We start from the raw sequence: 20653 nt of genomic DNA, 5'->3' as shown, positions 1-20653 counted from the left end.
TTAATTTGTTGCAATCCTGTCAGTCAGTGGTCCCTGTTCCCATCTCTCTGGGATGTCTCTCTCAGACACACACACACGCGCAGGTGGCACACTCGTTTCACGCGCTTTTAATTGAGTGCTTCCGCTGCAATTAACAAGTACAACGTGTCCAGTGGTCGAGCCTCTGACTGACTGACTGGTTGGCCTGCTGGCCATCAAAGGCCCAGAGTCCAGCTGGCCACAAGAGTCAGGAGGCCAGAAGTCCCGCAGTTCAGTCCAGCAGCCAATTTTCCCCCCTGGTTTTCTAGATTGCCACATACTTACGCACTAATGCCCCTTTAAGTTAATGCAAAACCATTAAACGTGTTGACTGCAACACTTGGTGGCACCATCAATAGTACGAAAAGGGGGGAGACTAATATGCACTTGTAAAAAAAAATATACATAAATAATTACCACGGCTCTTAATGAAGTACAGCAATTTTAATCAAGATAAGGGGAGTGTGTTATTTAAAAATACATTTCATACGCACACTAACCATAAAAAAATGCATATAAATATGAATATATTTTGCAGATTGAAAGGCTGCAATTTACTTTAAAGCAGGAAAGTTAATATTTAAATTATTTAAAGGAACTGATTTTAGTTTAATGTTAGCGCAAAAGAGTTTTTAATTAACTTTATATATTAATATCTAGTAAACAAAGAGGAGAAATAAGCGAGTCCATGCAATGGATTACATAATGCTGTATCAAAGTAACTAACTTAATATTTAATCTCACTGATTTAACACTAACATATCCCTTATAAACATTGTTAAATCTGTTTGAAAAGCTCCAACTTTAATGTTTTCCCAGACTCTCGAATTCCTTTTCTAATTCCTTATAAACCGAATTTCGAAATTAAACATTTAAACGTATCTCTGTGTATTTGGGCAAAGAAGAGCAATGTAATGCATTAAAATGAATTAATCACCAGCCTCATGTAATTAAGAATCGAATGTTTCATTATCTCTTCGAGGGCGAGAACTGCCAGCCTTTAACCAGACCGATTCTGGCCAAGTTCCTTTCCAGCTGCCCCTGCGAGCGAGCGCCTGTCTGCTCCTTTTTAATTTCCGCTGCGCGTGTGAGCTCTGCTCCTTGTGGTAGAAAATTTATTTACAGCACAAAAAGTAATGTTGCCGCTAATTTGGCGAATCGATCCTGGGGTCCCGGGTTCCCGGGGGTCGCTCCCAGCTCTCGGCACACTCACTCACTCACTCGTTTTATACGATTTTATTTTGAATCGAATCGGAATTTATCGGACCAGAGGATTCAATGGAGAGCCTGCCTGTCCTCTGCACGCAACAGCGTCACATTAAACGTATTTTCGAGAGAAATCACAAATTTTCCCAGCTTCCTTTTGGGGCATTTACCCCCCAAAAACCCTGCCCATATACTGGATGCATCCATTTGGCTATGTTGGCTGTTGGCAGTTTACAGTTTGCAGTTTAGTTTTGCAATTTTCCGGCTCAACGATAAATGCAAATAGATTTCACCTGCAGACGACGACGACAACGAGGACGACGACTACGACGATGTTTGTCCAATATTGAGGGAATCTTTAAATAAATTATGCGCATGGAATTTCAGCGACTAGCTTTGGCTTTACCTTCCAGCTCCTGCTTTTGCTGAACGCTGAGCATGCAACATTGCTGTCGATGTTGCTGCTGTTGTTGCTGCTGCTGCTGTTGTTACTGTTGCTGCTGTTGCTGCTGCTAATGTTGTTGTTCCTCCTGCTGCTGTGGTTGCTTGTGCTGCTGCTGTTGTTGCTGTTGTTGCTGCAGCTCCTGTTGTTACTGGTGTTGCTGTTGCTGTTGCTGTTGTTGCTGCTGCTCCTGATGTTGTTGTTGTTGCTGTTGTTACTGTTGTTGCTGCTATTGCTGCTGCTGTTGTTGCTGCTGCTGCTGTTGCTGTTGGTACTGCTCCTGTTGCTGTTTTTGCTATTGTTGCTGTTGTTGCTGCTGCTCCAACTGCTGTTCGCTTTTGGCTGTTGGCATGTTGGGAATCATGAATGACTTTGACATTGACAGTGCCGAGGATACGGTGGCGATATGGAGAACCTGGTAGCGCAGGGGAAGACCCTTCGGAGGAGGCGCCCTCTCCTGGTACCAACCCATACTTTGGTTGGTCCGTCGGTGATTACATACACACACTCACACACACTCACACACGATGGTTATGGGCACTCACACTTGCCCAACAACTACCTTGTTGTTTTGCCAGCACTAAAGAAATGCAAATTTTTTACGTTTTATGTTTATTTACATTGTACAGTTAGTTTGGCATGCACTGAACGAAATTTGACTGGGCTTGTCAACACGCCTGACAAGGGTTTGTTTGTGTTTACAACATTGATTCCGTTTTGGGTGAGAGAGGAAGCGTGAGAGCGGGTATATCAATATTTGACAGTTTGCTTTTGATTTCGACAGCCAATGAATATTTCAAAAATTATTGAAACGCCAGGGATGACAGGGCGGATAAGTGATGTGAACAGAATATGCAGATTTTTTTTGGGTAATTGTCAGTTAAAACAGGAATTTGGATTTCAATTGGTGTGGTAAGACTTTACAACAAATGGAATTGGTTTAGGATTTTAAAGAATTCCATTCGGAAACACTCTTGCTATTGTAATTTGTTTTAAAGCTTTTTTTTAATGCTTGTATAAGCATTTTATTATGGCGTTTGTTATGAATAAACATAACTTGAGTGTCAAATATTTATTTTTGTTGTGAAGTATCAACTTTCATGGGAACAAAAGCAATAAAAATTTGCATTATACTGTGCAAATTTTATGACATAATTGTTACTTTGAGATACTTCTGTAAAGTGGTTCTTGTTCTATAGGAAAATATTACAAAATAATCAAAAGATTCCAGTTCCTTCTGCAGTGTAGAATCCACTTGCTCTCTTGTTCTCATGTGGTCTCCGCCCAGCTCCACACCCATTCCCTTGGGTGACCACCATCGCATCAACTCTATTCAATTAGCAACTCATAATAACAATCATTTTTCCTTGCAACTCGCATTCGGTAAAACATTTTGCAGCACGTTCGTCGCCAGTTGGGTTCGTGACTCTGCCTCCTCTTTGGCCATCAGCAGCAGCAGTAGTGGTAACAAGTCGCGGCTAAAACCCCCATCAACCTGCTGCCACCTCCCTGGGAGTTGCCCCCAAAAGCCCTAGGCATTGACTGCAACAATGTTTCCTGTTAAATGATGCATAATAATCGGGAACGAGCAGAGTGAGTGAGTGAATGAGCGTTGCGGGTGAGCTTTGGTAGCTTCAGTAAGGTGAAAGGCGGTAAAACGTGGAGGGTGCTACGAATCCCGGAATGTGGGACATCATGACCTGATGGCAGCACGAAAGAAATCATATTAAAAGCACATACTTTGATTACACCTGCGGTTGAGATAATAAACCTGAAAGTGATAAGAAGGCTTTCGGAAAATGTGTGATGTCGGTAAAAAGCAATCAATGGCTTTCTTTTTATTTATTTATTTATTCATTTATCTAAAGCTAAAAATTAGTTCTAAACTAGAAGCTAACTTGATATTTACAAAAGATGCTGTTTATATAATTCATAATATTATTTTAAACTTAATTATAACAACATATAAGAAAGTGACAAATGATCTTGAGGCTTCAAATCAACCTCCCTGCTGTTGGCACTATTATCCCAACCGCTGGTGTGTCCTGTCACTCGCAATCAGCAGAATGACTATGACGAGAGAACGACGACATTGATGGGCTTGTGATTGTGGATGTGTTGCCGGTAGACTGTTGATGGTAGTTGCTTGATGGCTGCCGCTGTCGACGGACACAGACCGCAATGGCACACTGGCTCAGACACACAGACACATTGTAGCTACCGCCCACTATGTCCCATGTCCATGTCCACGCCCATGGCTCGGACGTCTCATCCGTCCGCTCGGAGCACCGGAACACACCCCTTGGAACTGGCGGCCCATCCTTGACAGAAATTGCTGACTGCGGTTGCACTTTGCTGCGTGGCTTACGAAAATTCCCTTGGCTTCCGTTGGTCACCGAGAAGAAAAAAATAAAAAAAATAACACAGAGCTCCTTCTTCAGTATTCCATCTTCTTTTCCCGTTCACCCACGCAATTTTTATTTTTTTTTGTTTTCCCTGAAATCTCTACTTTATATGCACCGAAAATATATATTACAGTGTTTTCATTTAAATATTAAGCTTCTTAAGCATAACTACAAAATTACAGGAAATAGGCTTAATTTTAAACTAAAAGAAATAACAAACATTCTTTAACATTTTAATTTTAGTATGCAGATTTATTACCCGAATAAAAACTAATTTAGGGCTGCTTTCTGAATTAAAATAAATGCTTATTTTGGCTTAGCTATGAGTTTTTTAAACTTTGATTTTTACGAAAAAATTGTCATATAAAAATATCGATGCAAGAATGTGCATATTTTAAGCTTGGTAATGATCCTATAATTCCAATTGACTTTCCACAGTCAGTTTCCTTTCTTGTTTTATTTGGAAAATACCAAGCCCATTAGCCCTTAATGTAGGTAATATCCTTTCTCAGTGCTTAATTGTGTTTTTTTCTCTCCTTTTTTTGTGTGTGTGCTCTGTATTATTGACCCGATCGAACTGAAGCATTTTTATAATTTCTTTCTTTTTGTTTTGTGGCTTGCCTTGGCTTGGCTTGGCTTGAATTGACCATTGGTTTGTGGTCTTCGCTCGCTCGTTTTTATTATTTTTATTGATGTTTTTGTTGCTGTTTCTCGGTTCGTTGGCCATTGGCAACATTGTTATTTTCTGCTATTTGGCCATTGACTATTGACCAGCCATTCCTCATCCTCATCCTCATCCTCATTCTCATCCTCCGTTCATGGTCTTTTCTCCTCCTTGCATTGCCTTTGGTTTTTTATTGTTAGTTTTCTTTCTCTTTCGGCAGCTTTTTCAACAACACAGCAGCCGGGCTTATTTATTTATTTGGTTTTAATGCATGTGAGTATGGGTTCGTCGGTTTTTCCAGGAAGCTGCTGTATTGAGTCATTGGTAAATGGTTTACGTTTAACCCATTTAAAAAATGCAGGCGAGCATCGGTTGAGGATGAGTATCTGGGTTCTGGCCAGAAAAAAAAAGAGTGCGGAGTCATGCCCATCATCATCAGCATCCTCCACTCATCCGGCGGGTAAACGCACATTCCGCATTTCACATTTCGCCATTTAGCATACAATGTGACCAAACCAAAGTTGCATTGAAGAACTTTTGCTACACTGGCAAATAAGATGGCTTAAGAATGAAATCTTACTTTGTATTCATACTTCATTGTGATCAGATTCTATCGAGCTTTATATACAAATTTGAATTAAAAACTCTGGGGCATCAATCAAATCCTTGAAGTTGCAGCTTATTTCTATACCCTTGCAGGGTATTCTATGCTCAGTCACAGTCTTGCAACGCAGTGAAGGAGTCGTTTCCGACCCTATAAATCATATATATTTTTCATCAGAATCGCAAGGCGAAGCGATCTAGCTATGTTTGAAATAAATTTTAATTTACCAAATTAAATTTATATTATTGTCTATTTCTTAAAATTGAATTTTTCAAATTTTAAAACTAGCACAGAAAAGCTATCCGATTTAAAATTAATTAATTTTTCACTGAATTATGAAATTTTAAAAGCTTTAAGTTACTCAAAAAATAGCATATAAAAATATCAATGTAATAAACCTAGAATAAGGATGTTTTTGGTATCCGAAGTAAAAAAATCAAATGATTATCAAAAATCATAGTTTCCCATAGTTATCTTTCTGTTTCTGTTTCTTTTATATTTGTTTTTTAATATTTCTTGAGTGTTACAGACTATATAGTTTTACTTCTACATATCTTACAAATCGATTTTGGGTTTACCCTTTGGAGTTATCATTTTTGTATAGTGTACTACCCATCATTTCCTTCCCCCCACGCCCACTCCCTTTATCTCCCATTCTGTTTCAATTTGTTGCTGCCGCTGCTTGTTGTTTGTTTACGTAGCCGGCGAAAAATATTGAACGGAAATTTTACAATATGATTTATTGAGGGAGAGAGAATCGTTTCGTTTCCACTGCGGCACAGACACTGCCACTGCCACTGCCACAGCCACTGGACTGCACTGCACTGCAACTGCAATGGCAAAAGTTGGTGCCAAATTTCAGCGGAAATGAGTTCGCTTATGGGCAGCGGCATATTGTATTTTGGTTATCCGCTATTGTGACAGCCATTGACTCGGCCAGTTGCCCAGTTGGTCGAAACTGGAGCCAGAACTGAGGCTGGTGCTGGTAACAGGAAGGTATTTGCTCAGTACTATTTATTATTTACTATTTACCAGCGATTGGAGCGCCGATTTATGTGTGTTCAGCTAGTTGCGAATTGGCCAATTAGGTTCTGTTTACGGGGCAGAAAGCAGCTGGGGTTCCGGATGGCGGGATAGCAGACAGCCGAAACTCTGGATTTTAATCGAATTTCCATTCGCCATGTGTATGCTAAAATTTCCATCCAATTTCGAATCCCCCATAATCCTTTAATAATCCCCCGGAAAACTTTCGGCTAACATATTTGCCCTGACTTGGAGTAAATGCGCACAAAAGCCGTTTCCTATTGTTCTTGACTCGTTTATATTTGGGAATGGCGGGGGACTCCAGGCTCTTGCACAAGCTTAACTTTCACAATTTCACAATGGTGGGTTAGGAACACGCCCCGAAAACAACATTTAGATAACATTCCATTCCACTTTCATTTCAAGCAGCGGCACCCAGAAAAAAATAAAGAAATACATTTATATCATTGATTACTCCCTGAAGTTAAGCTAAATTCAAATAGAACAAATATCAGGCTTAACAAAAAAGGGAAACTGTGTCTGAACTATAATAAACTTGGGTATCCGAGGACCTCCTTTGTTTTACTCCCACAATGACTAGAATCCTGGCACACTGAGTGTGATTTTCCTCCAGTGCAAATTTTCACACACTGCGACCCCACATCTTGGCCTGTGCGTGCAATGCAAATTGCCAAAGAAAATTTATTCCAACTACTGAATGCGAATTTTCTAGAGCGCCAAAAGTTAACCAAATATGTCAATTGAATGCTTTGTGTGTGGCACCAACAACGGGGAGGGAAACTTGAGGGGGGAAAGTGCCTGAATGTGGATCTGGGAGAAAGGACACGGCGTGTGGCAAAAACAAACAAAGCACGCAGGACCAACTAACCAAGAATGGAGCTCTTCTTGTAGGTTAAAAGGCAATTTATCTTTGACTCTGGCCAAGGAAATTCCCGCCATTGTCTAAAGTGGTTCAATGCCCGGTCCTCCTTCTCGCTCCAAGCTCCTTCTGTATTCGAGGGTTTCTCTCTGAGCTCTGGCTAGTGTGTATTTTGTGTGTCGGTTGGGGCTTAGTTAGTTATGTTGCTATTCCGATCCCGATTCCGATTCCAAGTATATATTCCAACCACTCAATTACATCGAACCACAGACATTCAATTGAGCAACCATATGCAGCTTAAGCAAAAGGCAAACAATGCGCTCTCCGCATTGGGGGAAACTGCAGCAGTTGTTCCATTGAAATGCCTGCGGGACTTTTCAATAAATTCTCCATTGGCATTTGGAAATTTGATCAAAACAGCAGCACGTAAAACTATTTGAACTGCTAACCCAAATAATCCCGGCCTCCCGGACATGTAAAAACTCCATCTATTTTCTCTCCCACTTCGGCAATCCTTTTCCAGCTTTCGCGCCAATGAACTGTGCGGAATCAATAGATGCAATTCAAGTTGCTGCTGCTGCTGCTGCTGCTGCGCTGCTGCTGCTGCAGTTGTTGCCGGTGCAGCTACAAGATACTTTCTGTGCAACCATAGAACTTCCCACATGCCCCAGCGGAATGCCATGGAATGTGCACACACGCATCTTCGACTGCCATCCGATCTCCTCAGCCTCTAACCATTATTTCTTCTTTTTCATCTTCTCCTCCGCAAACTTGTGGTGGGAGTCCCGTTCCCCCTACTCGTTCCTGCCCCAATGTTGCATGGCAGGAGCTTACATTTATGCGCGAAATTGTCGTATGCATTTGCACATTCATAAATTCTCGTTGAGCGCCCCCAAAGCGACAGCCAAGCGGGGCCCAAAAGAATGTTCTCTAAGACACTAAGAGAAAGTTGAACTTCAAATATTTCAAGAGAAATAAATTTAAAATTTCAATTAAAATATAGATCAATTTACTTATAGTTTAACATCTTTTAAGCAGGATTCTTTTGTAATATATTACTTATCTTCTTAGTTACAAATGTTAATGGTATTGGAAAGCATTAAACAATTACACTTTTCATGAGAACCTTTTTATATTTCTCTGTCTGCACTATTATATAGTTGAGGGGCAGGGATCCGCTGGTTCGTAGATAGTTGGCAGCCTGTTCTCCTTGCTGCTCTCTCAGCTGATGCTGCTCGCTCGTGCGGCATTTAAATTTCATTTTTAATTTTCTTTATTTTTTTTTTGACTAGCAATTTCTCGTATTTTTTCCCCTCCATACACTGCATCTTCCTGCTGCAGGCACATTTTATTATTGCATTTTACAACAACGCGGGGCAACCTTAGAGGAGCACGTCATTAGGCGATAAATTATCTCGTGCGCGCTGCATTTTGCATAAAATGTTGCCGCTGCCTTTTTGGATTTGGAGCGGTAAAAGTGTGCCACGTTGCAGCTGTGCAGCGGTAGTAGCAGCGGCAGTGGCAGCGGCATTAAAGGATGCTAGGCAATTTGAATTTGTGAAATTCCATGGAGAGCCCACAGACCCAGGCCCAATCCCAATCCAAACAGTTGCCGTTAGTTGGTGGAGACCGAGGTGGCCATGGGAGGCCGTGGAGGCCGTGGAGGCCGGCTTATCTATGCACAAGATGTTGCCGTTTTGATAAGCTCGGCGCAGCAGCCGGCAATTTATGTGCCGCTGCTGCAGCATTTGCGCGCTTCTGCTGCAGTCGATGATGAATGCAACTGCATCAGCAGCAGCAGCAACATCAGCAGCAGCACAGCAACAGTTTCTGCTTGGAATGCATTGCGGCGACGTGCGTTCAACTATGCAAATTTGTGCAACAGCGCCCAGTTCCCCTTCGACTTGGTCTTGGTCTTGGACTTCCTCCCGCCGAAGAACCCATCTATTGACTTGCAACTTGCTGCAACTTAGTAAGTGCAGATGGTAGCGCATATACATATACAACGGAGACTTGTCAAACAGCATTCAAGCACGATTCTGGGAAACATTCCTCTCCGCTGAGTTGACTGGGAAGACTTATGCATTGCTTTGGCATTGCCTTTCGACAACGATGCGATGCAAGACAGATTTTAATACAAATGAGCTGAAATTACATAGGGTTCTCTATGCATACACACAGAGAATATTCATCATCACCATAGAAGCTTATCTCTACTTCTTTAAGATTATTTAAGGCAAGATAAAGTTTTCACTGTGTAAGAGGGGAGCGTATAAAGTGTTGTCTGGATGAAAGCTGAATGTCATGACAGTTCAATCACCGAGATTGTCGATCTAGATGCAGCTGAGTTGAGTTATGGCCAGCGATGATGGAAAATCTCGATACTGCCGAAGTTAGCTGCTTCTGCAATTTTGCAATTTGCACTTGAAGGGGTGAGCTCTGATCTAAACACAATTGATAGCCAGCGAAGTGGTTTAGAAAGCCGCGGAATAGTTACAATTGGAAGTGAATGTCAACTGCATTAAATAGATGCCTCGGCACAGCAATTAATCTGCAAGCTTAACGATTCCCGGCGACTTTCAGCTGCTAACGACTTCCGAGGACGTGGGTAATGCCACTGTCGCTGTCATTTCCCACTCCCGCTAAAAACCCCACAACAGGCGATGACAAATGGCACCGGTGTGCAAGGTGTGCAGCGGATGACAAAAAAATCGCTGAACTTTGACTCTCTAAGACCCCTGGTCCCTTTCCTCACCCCATCGTTAGCGGCGGAGTAGTTGGCGAAGTGCAATTAAACGCCCCGCCAGTGAAACAATTACGCTATAACAATTACGCCCTGGTTGCACATGCAACTGCTACTGCAAAATGCAACTGCACTGGGCGAAAAAATATAGGGTCTAACAAGGTGGAGTTGTCATGGAAATCAAATGAGAATCTTGTAGATATTTATGGACTGAAAATAACTAACCGACTTACTGAAAGCCTATATATCACAATCAGTTTAAGATAGATTAAGACCAATATTTTTCCCTGTGCTGCCACAGCTGCTCCCTCCCCTTGGTTCAATCTTTCTGCAGTGTGTTTGTAAATTTGCCGCACTTAGTGAGGAGCTGACGTGGCAGTGGCAGTGGCAGTGTCCGTCGAAGGCATTTCCATGCGTCAAATTGCCGCCAGGGCATTGCGTGTAATTACTGCAATAAAAATCGCAACACATTGCGTACGAACATGCACCATTGAATTCCACAAACAACAGCAAAGAGCTTTAAGATCCAACCATCGGGGAGAGCAGCATGATGTTCAGCAATTATCTAATTTATAGAGACCATTTATCAAAAGCGAAACAAATATTCAGTTTCCAAGCTCTGTTAAAAAAAGAACCCGACTTTGCCGCAATTTGTGACTGACTAACGAGCACTCAGCACATTCAGTCAGCAAAGCATTTGGCATGCGGCGGCATTGGCAACAGCCGAGTGCACTTGGCCACTTGGGTGGCCAACTGATTGGAGCAGCAGCAGCAGTTCCACTTGCTAACTTGCCTGCGTGGGCGGAATGGGTTTTGGTTTTGGTTTAGGTTCTACTAGGGCTTGGAGGACGTCCGTCGCCGAGCGGAACGCAAGCTGATTGCATTTTTAGCATAAATTTCAACGCATTTGACTAATGTCCCGACATTTGTTAGGGGCCAAGCTCTCTCCTCACTTGGCCATTTCTCACCGGAGGCAAGTGCCCCTCTCCCATTATCATTTCCACTGCTGGCTACTTACTACCTACTCCTCGTAGGGGACGGCTAATAGATAATGTTGATGGCTGATGGACGACTCTCGACAAAGTCGTATGCAAATTCAAGCTTTTGCTGCTGCCCGCTGGCCATGTAATTGTTTCAACTGCTTAATATCACGTATACGCACTGTCGGCCAGAGACAAAAGTCGGACGAGAGCTGCAGTTTGCCGCTGCCATTGCAGTGAGGAGGGGCGGGGAAGGAGGGGACATGGCCGCGTCAACAGCAGAACGGCAGCAGAAAAATTAATTAACACGCCAAGTCTGCCTGGACACGCCTGCAGCACGTACCGGACAATCGGGCTCGGAGTACACGGACTCGGCGAACTCGGGACCAGACTGGAGCCAGGGAGTCAGAGAATCACAGCCAGAGGCAGTGCCCAAAACTACACTTTAAGGAATAATGTTCTACCAATCATAGATAAGAATTAAGGTTATTACCGGAAAAGCTCGAACTATTAAGGGAAAAAATTAACCTTCCAGGGTATTATAATTTTAGTCAGAAGCTTGTAACAATGTGAAAAAGTCACTTCCGACCCTATAAATCATATATATTCTTGATCAGCGTCGACAGGCGAATCGATTTAGATATGTTTGGCCAAAATTTAATTTTTACAAAATTTTGAAAATTTTATAGTTACATCATTAAAATTCTCAAAACTTGACAAAAAATGATATTTTAAAATGTTAAATTGAGTATGCAGCTTTATTAACCTACTAAAATCTAGCATGCAGAGCTTTCCAGATTAAAATTAAATATTTTTTGACTTAGTTATGAGATTTTTAATCCTTAATTTGTCGACAAAAATTGTTCTATAGTGACATTGATAAATATCGATTTAAAGAATGCGGATTTAATTTAAATATAATTTATATTAAATATAATTAATAATGTATAAACTATTTTTAATTCGATCCTATATTTAATAGCTATCTTCAAGGATATGTAAATTTTGGGTTTAGTTAGTTAGTTAGTTTCTTGTAAATTATACAATTTAAAGTCATTAACGTCCAGTCTGTTTTTATTTAATAGAAATTTCAATCTGATTATGAATCTGTGTTGTATTTCTTCACTTTTTTAAAATGAGCACTGCATTCATCAATCTATGTTGATCTATGAATGTGTTATTAGTAGTTACCAATAGTATTTATAGAATTTATCATGACATTTTCCCCAGTGGAAAAGCAAAACCTAAGCCCAGCACGGCTCCGTTGTTTGGCATTTTCTATTTCTCAGATTTTTTCTGTGTGCTCTGGGTATTTATGGGCATTGCAGTAAAAACCTCGATGCAATTGTGGGCGGTCAGGGGATACTGTGGGGCGGTGTTAAGTGAAAAGCGGGAAATTTATAACAGCCAATAGATTAAGCTAGAATATAAATAACATTTTCCATGCGCCAGTCTTTTTTTCCCCACTTTTTTTTTGTCCTGAGTCCGCCTTTGGTCTATTGTCTTTCTTTCTGGGCAAATGGGCGGAGGATTATTGGAACCAATAATTTAGCCGCGTCGCGCCAAGAGCAGATTCTTAATCAATTGTGGTTTCTTTTTGCAGTTGCCGCCGTCAGCCAAACGAAGAACTCAACCGCACTTAAGCCGTATCTGCAGATCCAAAAGCACGCCGTCACCAAACTGACCATCAGCAAGCCGCATTCCTCCTACTATCTGCCATGCATCCCCATCCTAAATCCCTACAACTACGAGCAGGGTGAGTAGCAGAAAATATCTTGGGGATATCCAATGTGGGAATACTTATGTCCATCCTTCCGTTTGCAGACAACCAACCCATCTACTGCAGTTGGTACCGGAATGACGTGGCTGTCGAGCAACTGTCTCTGCGCAAGAATGACTTCTTCATCTATGAGAATGGAACACTGCGTCTGCCCACCAATGAGAAGGCCAGTGGGGTCTATCACTGCAAGATCGAGTGGGATGAGTCGGCGGTAATATCTGATCGGATCACTGTTGAGTATCCAGGTGAGTTGACAGCATACCTGCCTATGAAAATATGTTACCAAAAGGGAAACTCCTCAAATCCTTTGATAATCTTCTTTTCCAGTTCTCAAGCGCCTTTTTCCGGGTCAGCAGCAAACGGCCAACATCAGTGCCGTGGAGCACAAACCCCTTGTGCTAAACTGTCCCTTCCTTAGTGTTCCATCAGCCAAGATTAGCTGGTACTTTGGCAACGATTCCCTGGCCAATGACAACAGGCGAGTAAAGATCGGTGTTGAAGCATCGAGCGGGCCTAGACTTGTGTACAATATGCAAAGCTAGCTAGCCAGCTGGATGGGTTGACCAATGCATTTTGAGTTTTATGCTCTATAAATTGGGGTAGAAAATAATAAATAAACCTTATGTTTTAATTACAGTGCTCTCATTTTGTCAAATGGCACTTTGGTGTTGCGGCATTTGCGCCTGGAACAGGCTGGTAAATACAAGTAAGTACAGAATAGTGTTGGGAATGCTTAAGATCTCTGAGCATTAAAGCTTAATATTCATTTAATAATGTGCTAAACCATCCTCTTAACATTATTAATAAACAATATAAATTACATGTCAAGATTCCACATTTCCCTGATGCAATTACAACTGATTGCCATGTGTATTTCCCCTGAACTCTCTGTCCATTTTGAACTAAATCAAGACTGGCGGCAATTTTCCATTTGGCTGATGCCTTGTGTGCCTTTGCTTCCAGTTCCCAGTGCAAATGTAGTGCTGCCTCCCCCCTAACCCCTCTTTTGTGGCAAAATCAACACCTTTAGCGGCACTTCATCAAACCCACTCCTATGCACACACGCACCGCTCGCACCGGCTTATGCCCTTAAACAATGCATTAATTAACACTTGGCGGCGGCCGAGCGGCTGCTGTAATTGTGGCCATTCTCCATGTCAATTAGTGTTGCAAACCACTGACCATTATCCGTTGCTTGTTGCCCATTAACCATTATTCCCCGTTTGCAGATGCTTGGCCCAGAACGTGTTCGCCGGCAAGATACATCGCCAGTTCGTCTGGCAGCTGCGCGTGGAGCCCAGTGGCGGGACCTTCTATACGGATAACCATGTGGGTGGTTCGGAAACGTCCGTTTCGGAGACCCAACTCCTGCCGGCCTTCCAGAATGCCACCGTCTACGTGCCGTCCGGCGGATCCGTGCTGCTGCAGTGTCATGCAGTTGCGGATTTTGTGCCCATCGAATGGTACTTGCTGTATCCAAATAACACAGTCGTCTTGCTGAACAATAACAGCGTGGCGTTGTCCATCACCAATGCGAGTAGGTTGCAGCACGAGGGCCAGTACAAGTGCAGGACACCGCTGGAGACGCAGACGTTCCATGTGATCGTGACCAGTCCACCGCGAATTGTGAACGGTCTGCCCGTGGAACTGGTGTACATCAGTCTTTCGAAGACGTTGAGCTGTCGCGCGGAGGGTAATCCGGAGCCAACTATCAGTTGGTATCATAATGGTACCCCATTGAATAGCTCCTACACCCGGTACATCAATGGGAATGAGCTGCAGATACACTCTTTTGATCCCGAGGAGGAGGGTATATACCAGTGTGTGGCCCGGAATGTGGCTGGCGAGGATTCGGCCACCGGTGAGCTGCGTTTCAAGCACCAAATGGAGCATGTCAATATGCTGCAGAATATACGCTGCTATCCGCACAGCTTTCATACCATCAACATCACCTTCGACAGCCGAATGCTGGAGTCCATGTTTGTGGTGTATATTGTGCGCAGTAATCCCCATAGCTGGACCTCCTTTGCACCCATGAAACTCAATCAGACTTCGTATGTGGTGATATCCACCAATCTGCCGGTGTACCAGCCTTTTGCTCTGATCACTCGCTTCCTGTACCCCACCACGGAGGTGAGGAGTGGCACCTTGGTGCCGCAGCAGATGATTCTCAGCTCAAATCGCAGTCCACCGGTCACCTGCTGCACCCAGGGATGTGAGTATTTTGTAACTAAATCTTACTTAGAGATAACAAACCCTTAATATTATTTAACCTGCTTTACAGTGATGCTGCGACCCATTGCCGTGGGCAACGATACTTTTGTGAAATGGTCGCAGGGTCAGTTGGAGAACAAGAAGTATTTCATCCTGCAGTTCTCCATCAATCACACGAATCCCCATCCGGAGCAGCTGCTCAATGGTTCCCTGTATGGCACCCTATCGCCCGTGGAGGAGAAGGCCGACGAGGTGCGTCGCCATCTGACCATAATCCAGCCCCTGAATCAAACAGCTGCTGCCACTGTGCTCCGGAATGCTGAACATGAGCAGGACACCGAGAATGATGAGATGACCCTCGAGCTGGAGGATGACATCTTTAGCTTGGTGGTGGATGCCAGTGTGACGGGGGTGCTGCTGCAGCGCTTCACGCGGATCAAGATGCGAGTGCTGATCATCACCAGCGAGAACGAGTTCCTGGGTCAGGACTTTCGCTACGTCCAGTGGAAGATTGTGAGTAGACTGTACTGTAGGATCATTGCTTTTTTAGTTTACCTATAGAGGATTACCGAAGTCAAGGAATGATACTAAAGCTCAGATGGAATCGATTTTCCTTGCAGATCGAGAATGGTACCTCGGAGCAGGCGAATATGCCCTTTCGCCTGGTCACCATTGAGTCGCGTGCGCTGGCCTTCAAGTTTCTGGACAGCCTGAATGAGACCTGTGTGGTGGAGTGCCACATGGTAATCCCGATGCCGTTTCCAAATCAGGAACCAAAGTGCCAGGAGCGCAACATTTCCAACTCGATGCTGCTGGTGACCGGACTCATGGCGGATAATCGTTACAATTTGCATTTTTACAACTGCAGGACACGCATCTTTTACGGGGAAATAGATGTCAAGACGGAGCAGGACCGTAAGATCTGGTTATTGGTTACTAAATGGTTTCCTTCACTTAATCTATGTACTGTTCTTGCAGCTCCCGGGACCATTAGCAATTCAAAACTAATCAAGCAGAATGGCCTAAAGCTAATGTGGGAGCCACCATTAAATCCCAATGGACGAGTCCATCACTATGACATCAGATGGACCCTGGACAATGTCACCCACGAGGCTATAGTTAAGGAGTGCAGATCCTGCTCTTACAAGGTGAGTAATTAAGCTTTTTCGACCTAGCTATTATCTTATTAAGGTGATATCATCCCATTCTTATACTTATTATCTATCCCACATTGTCCTTGCAGTTTCCCAACGTTTCAGAGACTGCCAAAATCCATGTGGCTGTTCGCGTCATGGGCGACACGGGTGCCGGTGCCCCGATGTACTTTGACATGGCAAATAATAACCACAGTCTGCTCGAAATGGACACCGAGTCATCGCGCTCGGAGGTATACAGCGGCATTGCCATCGGCTCGCTGCTCTCCATCGCCTGTGTCCTGCTCTTTGGGCTTTTCATCATTTTCCAGCAGCGGCGCTTTAAGGCTCGAGCCCCAGGACCCGCCCATTTGACCACGCCCACGGACATCACTTTCGGTAATCTGAGCAGTGCCTCAGGAATGCCCGGCGACAGTGCCGGCGGCCTGAGTGGCGGCACCTTGCAGCAGGATTGCCACGAGATGCAAACACTGATTCCGCGGTCGCGCTACCACATCGAGTTGCTGCCGGAGCACACGGGCCTGGAGTATCAGACCAGTTCGGCTGCTGCTGCTGCTGCTGCGGTTGTCCATCTGGCCAATGGCAATGGCAGTGTTCAGGTGGCGAGGCGTGCGGATCTGGATGGAGTTCAGGCTGATCTGAGCATAGCCGGCGTTCACAACCTCTCGCAGTTGCCGCTGTGCGGCGTTGGGACATCGCCGGAGCGCAAGACCGTGCATGATGCCATGCTGCTGGAGGCTAAGGCATTCTATATACCCTACCGCCACACGCCACCCAATGCGGTGGCTCTGAGTAGCAGCACCAAGCAGTGTCCGGCTAATAGCTCCGAGTTGGAGGTGATTGTGCCACCCAACTCCTTGCCACTGGTCAGCACCATGGCAGGTTTGGGTGGCAACGCCGGCGGCGGCGGCGGAGTAGGAGCTGGAGGGGCAGGAGGAACAGGCTCAGCCCGACGCAGTGGAAGCCTGAGCAGCAGCAGTGCCAGCAGCAGCAGCAATGGTAGCAGCAAAAAGCAGTTTCACACGAACTTTGTGCGCCACTCGAATTCCAACGATGGGATTTGCCTGCTGGCTGAGGAGGAGGCGGCCGCCACCCTGACACCCACCTCGGAGCGTGAATATGCTGCCGTGTGTCTAACCAACGGTTTCAAGCTGCCCGCCGACGTGGCCAAGTCGGGTAGCTATAGTACCAACAACAATAACAGCAGCAGCAACACCAGCAATGGCAGCCATCTCAGCCAGAAGTCAGGAGGTGTCTCTGCCTCTGTTCCTGGCACAGTCACTGCCACTGCCACTGCCACAGTCACAGCCACTGCCGGTGTTAAAGCACCAACAACCACCGCCACCAAGGATCGCCAGCCGCGTGGCAATGGCAATCCGATCTCGTTCAGCCACAATGCATCCATAGTTCCTGCCAACGGACCAGCCTCCGTTAACCACACGTCAGCAGTCAAGCAGTCGTGGCCGGCGGCGACAGTGGTCCATCGCCGGGCCCAGGTGGATCCCAATGGGTGAAGCAACCAGTATTTATACCTAGCTACTACCACATAGAAGCAAAGAAAGCAAAACGAAGGGAAAGATTACATAAGTAAAACACATTCACAGCTCGAAACATTCCAAAAGAATATATAAATAGATACGGATAGAAGAATCACTAAGCGTGATGATGATTTAGCATTTATAAAGAGTACATTTTATAAATGTAAATATTTAGTAACTGAAACTATGGAACTATGGGAGAAATGATTAATTAAGCTGATATTTATACACACACACCCACACACACACAGAGACAGACAGACAGACACACATACGCAGAGTGTCTGCATGGAACAGAAGTAAACGCTAAGTTCTATGCTATAGTTTTTCGCCTTTCTACATTTCTTACACCGTATTATTGTAATTGTTTAGTTTTTGTTTGTTTTTTCGTTAATTGAGGCTAATTTTTTACACGTACGTGTATGCATAATTTATTGTTGCTTGTCGATGCAGAACAGCATAAACATAAACATAGACATAGACATAAACATATAAGCATTTTGCACCGCGCAGCCCGCAGCCCGCAAGTATGTATTACATACATTTGTCGCCCGATAATTACTGCGTTTAACAACTGCATCGAATTCAATTACACTCTCATACATAGTAGGCAATACGTAAACAGAAGAGCCAAAAAACCACACACACCCCCTGCAATAGCCCAGCGAAAGCCACAACCACAGCCACCACACACCCACTCAAATACCACTCGACCGCAATAGTCACAAGTGTTCACATATCGATTCCGATTTAAAACGTAATATACATATATTCAATAATATTTGTAATTTTATTTTATTCTATTTATATTCCCGTATATGTACTTGTAATTTGTATTTGTATTTGCAGAGTTTTTTTAAACTAAATGTTTAATTTCCGCATATTTACTGCTGCATTTTGTTTTGTTTATAAAACCGATATATCAAATGTACCTGATTATATTCATTTTGCATTCTTGTTTATGTGCTCTCGCTCTCACACCCCGACACACACCACACACACTCGCACACATTTACCCAAATATATTGCATAAAACTATAATAAGCCACAAAATCCGTAAAATCGCATAGCAAAACCTACCTTATTGTATATTAAATTCAGCAACAGTACCTCCTACAAATCGACAAAAAAAGAATAAACCTGTAGCTACGCCAAAAAGCACATACGCCCAGATCCCTGCTCCTGTTGCTGCTCCTGGTCCTGGTATTATTTTTGACAGGACTGGAGGACAGCTGGGAAGCTAAAGTAGCCAACAAACAAATAGCATCAGCAAGTAGCTAGCTGCTAGGAATTTGTGTGAATTGTTGTTCAGTGTGAAACGAGATGCGATAATTGTTACGAGAGACACACACCCAGACCCAACCCCAAAACCCAAATATAGTCGAAACATTCCACAGAGACACAGTATGCATAGCTCAGATACAAAAAACACACACACTCATTCACAAGGACACACAGGAGGAAGAGGTCTATCTTGAATTGGAGACAAGTTTTACGAAATTATATATGTATGAAATCATAAATTCGATGTGAACGATGAGAAATGTGTTTGAAAACAACAAAAAATATATGTAACTGTAACTGTATACGTATTTAGAGTCTAAGTGCAATACCAACAAATAATAAAATAGCAAAAAGGTAACCTTTAAGTCCGCCCCCCGACTCCAGGAGGCAGAACAGAAATCGACAAAACTATATAAACAATAGTACCTTCCCACTCAAGCAGAAGCAACGTTCAAAGTAGTCTCACGTCTCGAGCCCAGTTAGTGTTGCGAACTCTCCAGCCCAAAACCAAGACCATCAGTAAATAAACAATCTCTAATTTGTGTTCAAGCTGAATAAGCGCAATTCACCGAGAGGAGAGAGAGAGTAGTCGTCGATGTATAGACGAATAATTTTACAATTTACAAAACCAATTGTGTCACAGCAAAGCCACAAAATGAACTTTAACCTACGAAAAGCATTTAAGCAAATCGCAAAAATATATTCCGAACGAACAACTCAAAATTCCTAGTAAAGAAAAAGAATGAACATTTTAAACGTTACAAGAAATTATGAATACATACAACAACAAAAATTAACTAAAAACACTATTATATGCAGCAAAAGGCAACAAAAAAATTTATGTACTAAAGTTATATAATTAGGCATAAGAAATCCATAATAATGTACGTGTTTGGAAAAAGGGAAATGGAAAAACAAAATGAAAATGGAGGAGTAATGAAGGCATGGAGAAATTAAGTAAAATAGCTGCGATTGTGATCGCCGTGTAAGTGGATGTGATAAATGTTTAAATTATTTAAGCGCAAAAACAATAAAGAGATAATGAAATTAAGAATTAGGATGACATAGAAACGCGTATTGCGACTTTTGCAACGGTTTTTGGCCAACGGAAACCACTCAATAACTAAGAGTCCACTAAAATTATAAGCAAACAATTATTATGTTCTTATCTTTCGGCGATAATGCTGCTCCTAGCACTCTCTACTAAGTATATCTTTATTATTTTTGTTAATTTTAGTTTGCAATTAAGTCCACATTTTGTATACCTCATTAGTAGAGTGGCAAACAAAATACTAAATTTTGTAACCATATTTAGGCTTGGTTTCCTCGTTTTACATTCACAATGGCATATTTGAACAAACGAAACAAACAAAAAAAAAAAAAACTAATGTATTTTTTATGCAATTTATAAGCATTGTATATGCGGACGAAATTAATTATTTAAAGCAACTAAGCTGCCAACGGTTCGTGTTAAAGATTTCGAAGCAAGTATAAATTGGCAAATCCATCAGAAGATAAGGCCAAAGGTAATGGATCCCTTGGCCTGGCTAAAAAGAGTCTAAGGAAAACTGTAAGAGCGCTCGGTGTTTGTTTAGAGAATACAGATGAAGATATGGCAAAGAAGAAATGAATGCAACCTTAACTATTGGGAAAATATACTACAAATAAGTTATGATGAAAAACTTACAAACTCTTGTGTTTTATTTACTTGGCCACAA

The 20653-nt window shown here is 42.9% G+C and overlaps 1 protein-coding gene across 3 annotated transcripts in view; it reads left to right on the top strand.

Annotated features, from left to right (window-relative positions):
- plum (IgSF transmembrane protein plum) overlaps positions 1–20625 on the top strand; it is a 69832-nt gene extending 49207 nt beyond the window's left edge. For all 3 annotated transcript variants that reach the window (XM_086840175.1, XM_086840176.1, XM_086840178.1), the window contains exons 3-11: positions 12569–12721; positions 12790–12990; positions 13073–13223; positions 13383–13451; positions 13975–14960; positions 15030–15472; positions 15580–15874; positions 15938–16107; positions 16203–20625. In XM_086840175.1, the coding sequence (XP_086696301.1) occupies positions 12569–12721; positions 12790–12990; positions 13073–13223; positions 13383–13451; positions 13975–14960; positions 15030–15472; positions 15580–15874; positions 15938–16107; positions 16203–17627 (3893 nt within the window). In that variant the 3' untranslated portion in view covers positions 17628–20625. The remainder of the gene's footprint in view (positions 1–12568; positions 12722–12789; positions 12991–13072; positions 13224–13382; positions 13452–13974; positions 14961–15029; positions 15473–15579; positions 15875–15937; positions 16108–16202) is intronic.
- Positions 20626–20653: the final 28 nt, after the last annotated feature.

Source organism: Drosophila serrata, unplaced genomic scaffold (genome assembly GCF_035046125.1).
Source record: "Drosophila serrata isolate PLE 108 unplaced genomic scaffold, ASM3504612v1 contig_382, whole genome shotgun sequence".
NCBI classification, from domain to species: Eukaryota; Metazoa; Arthropoda; class Insecta; order Diptera; family Drosophilidae; genus Drosophila; species Drosophila serrata.
Note: the sequence above shows the minus strand (reverse complement) of the source record. Positions and strands in the feature narration are given on the sequence as shown.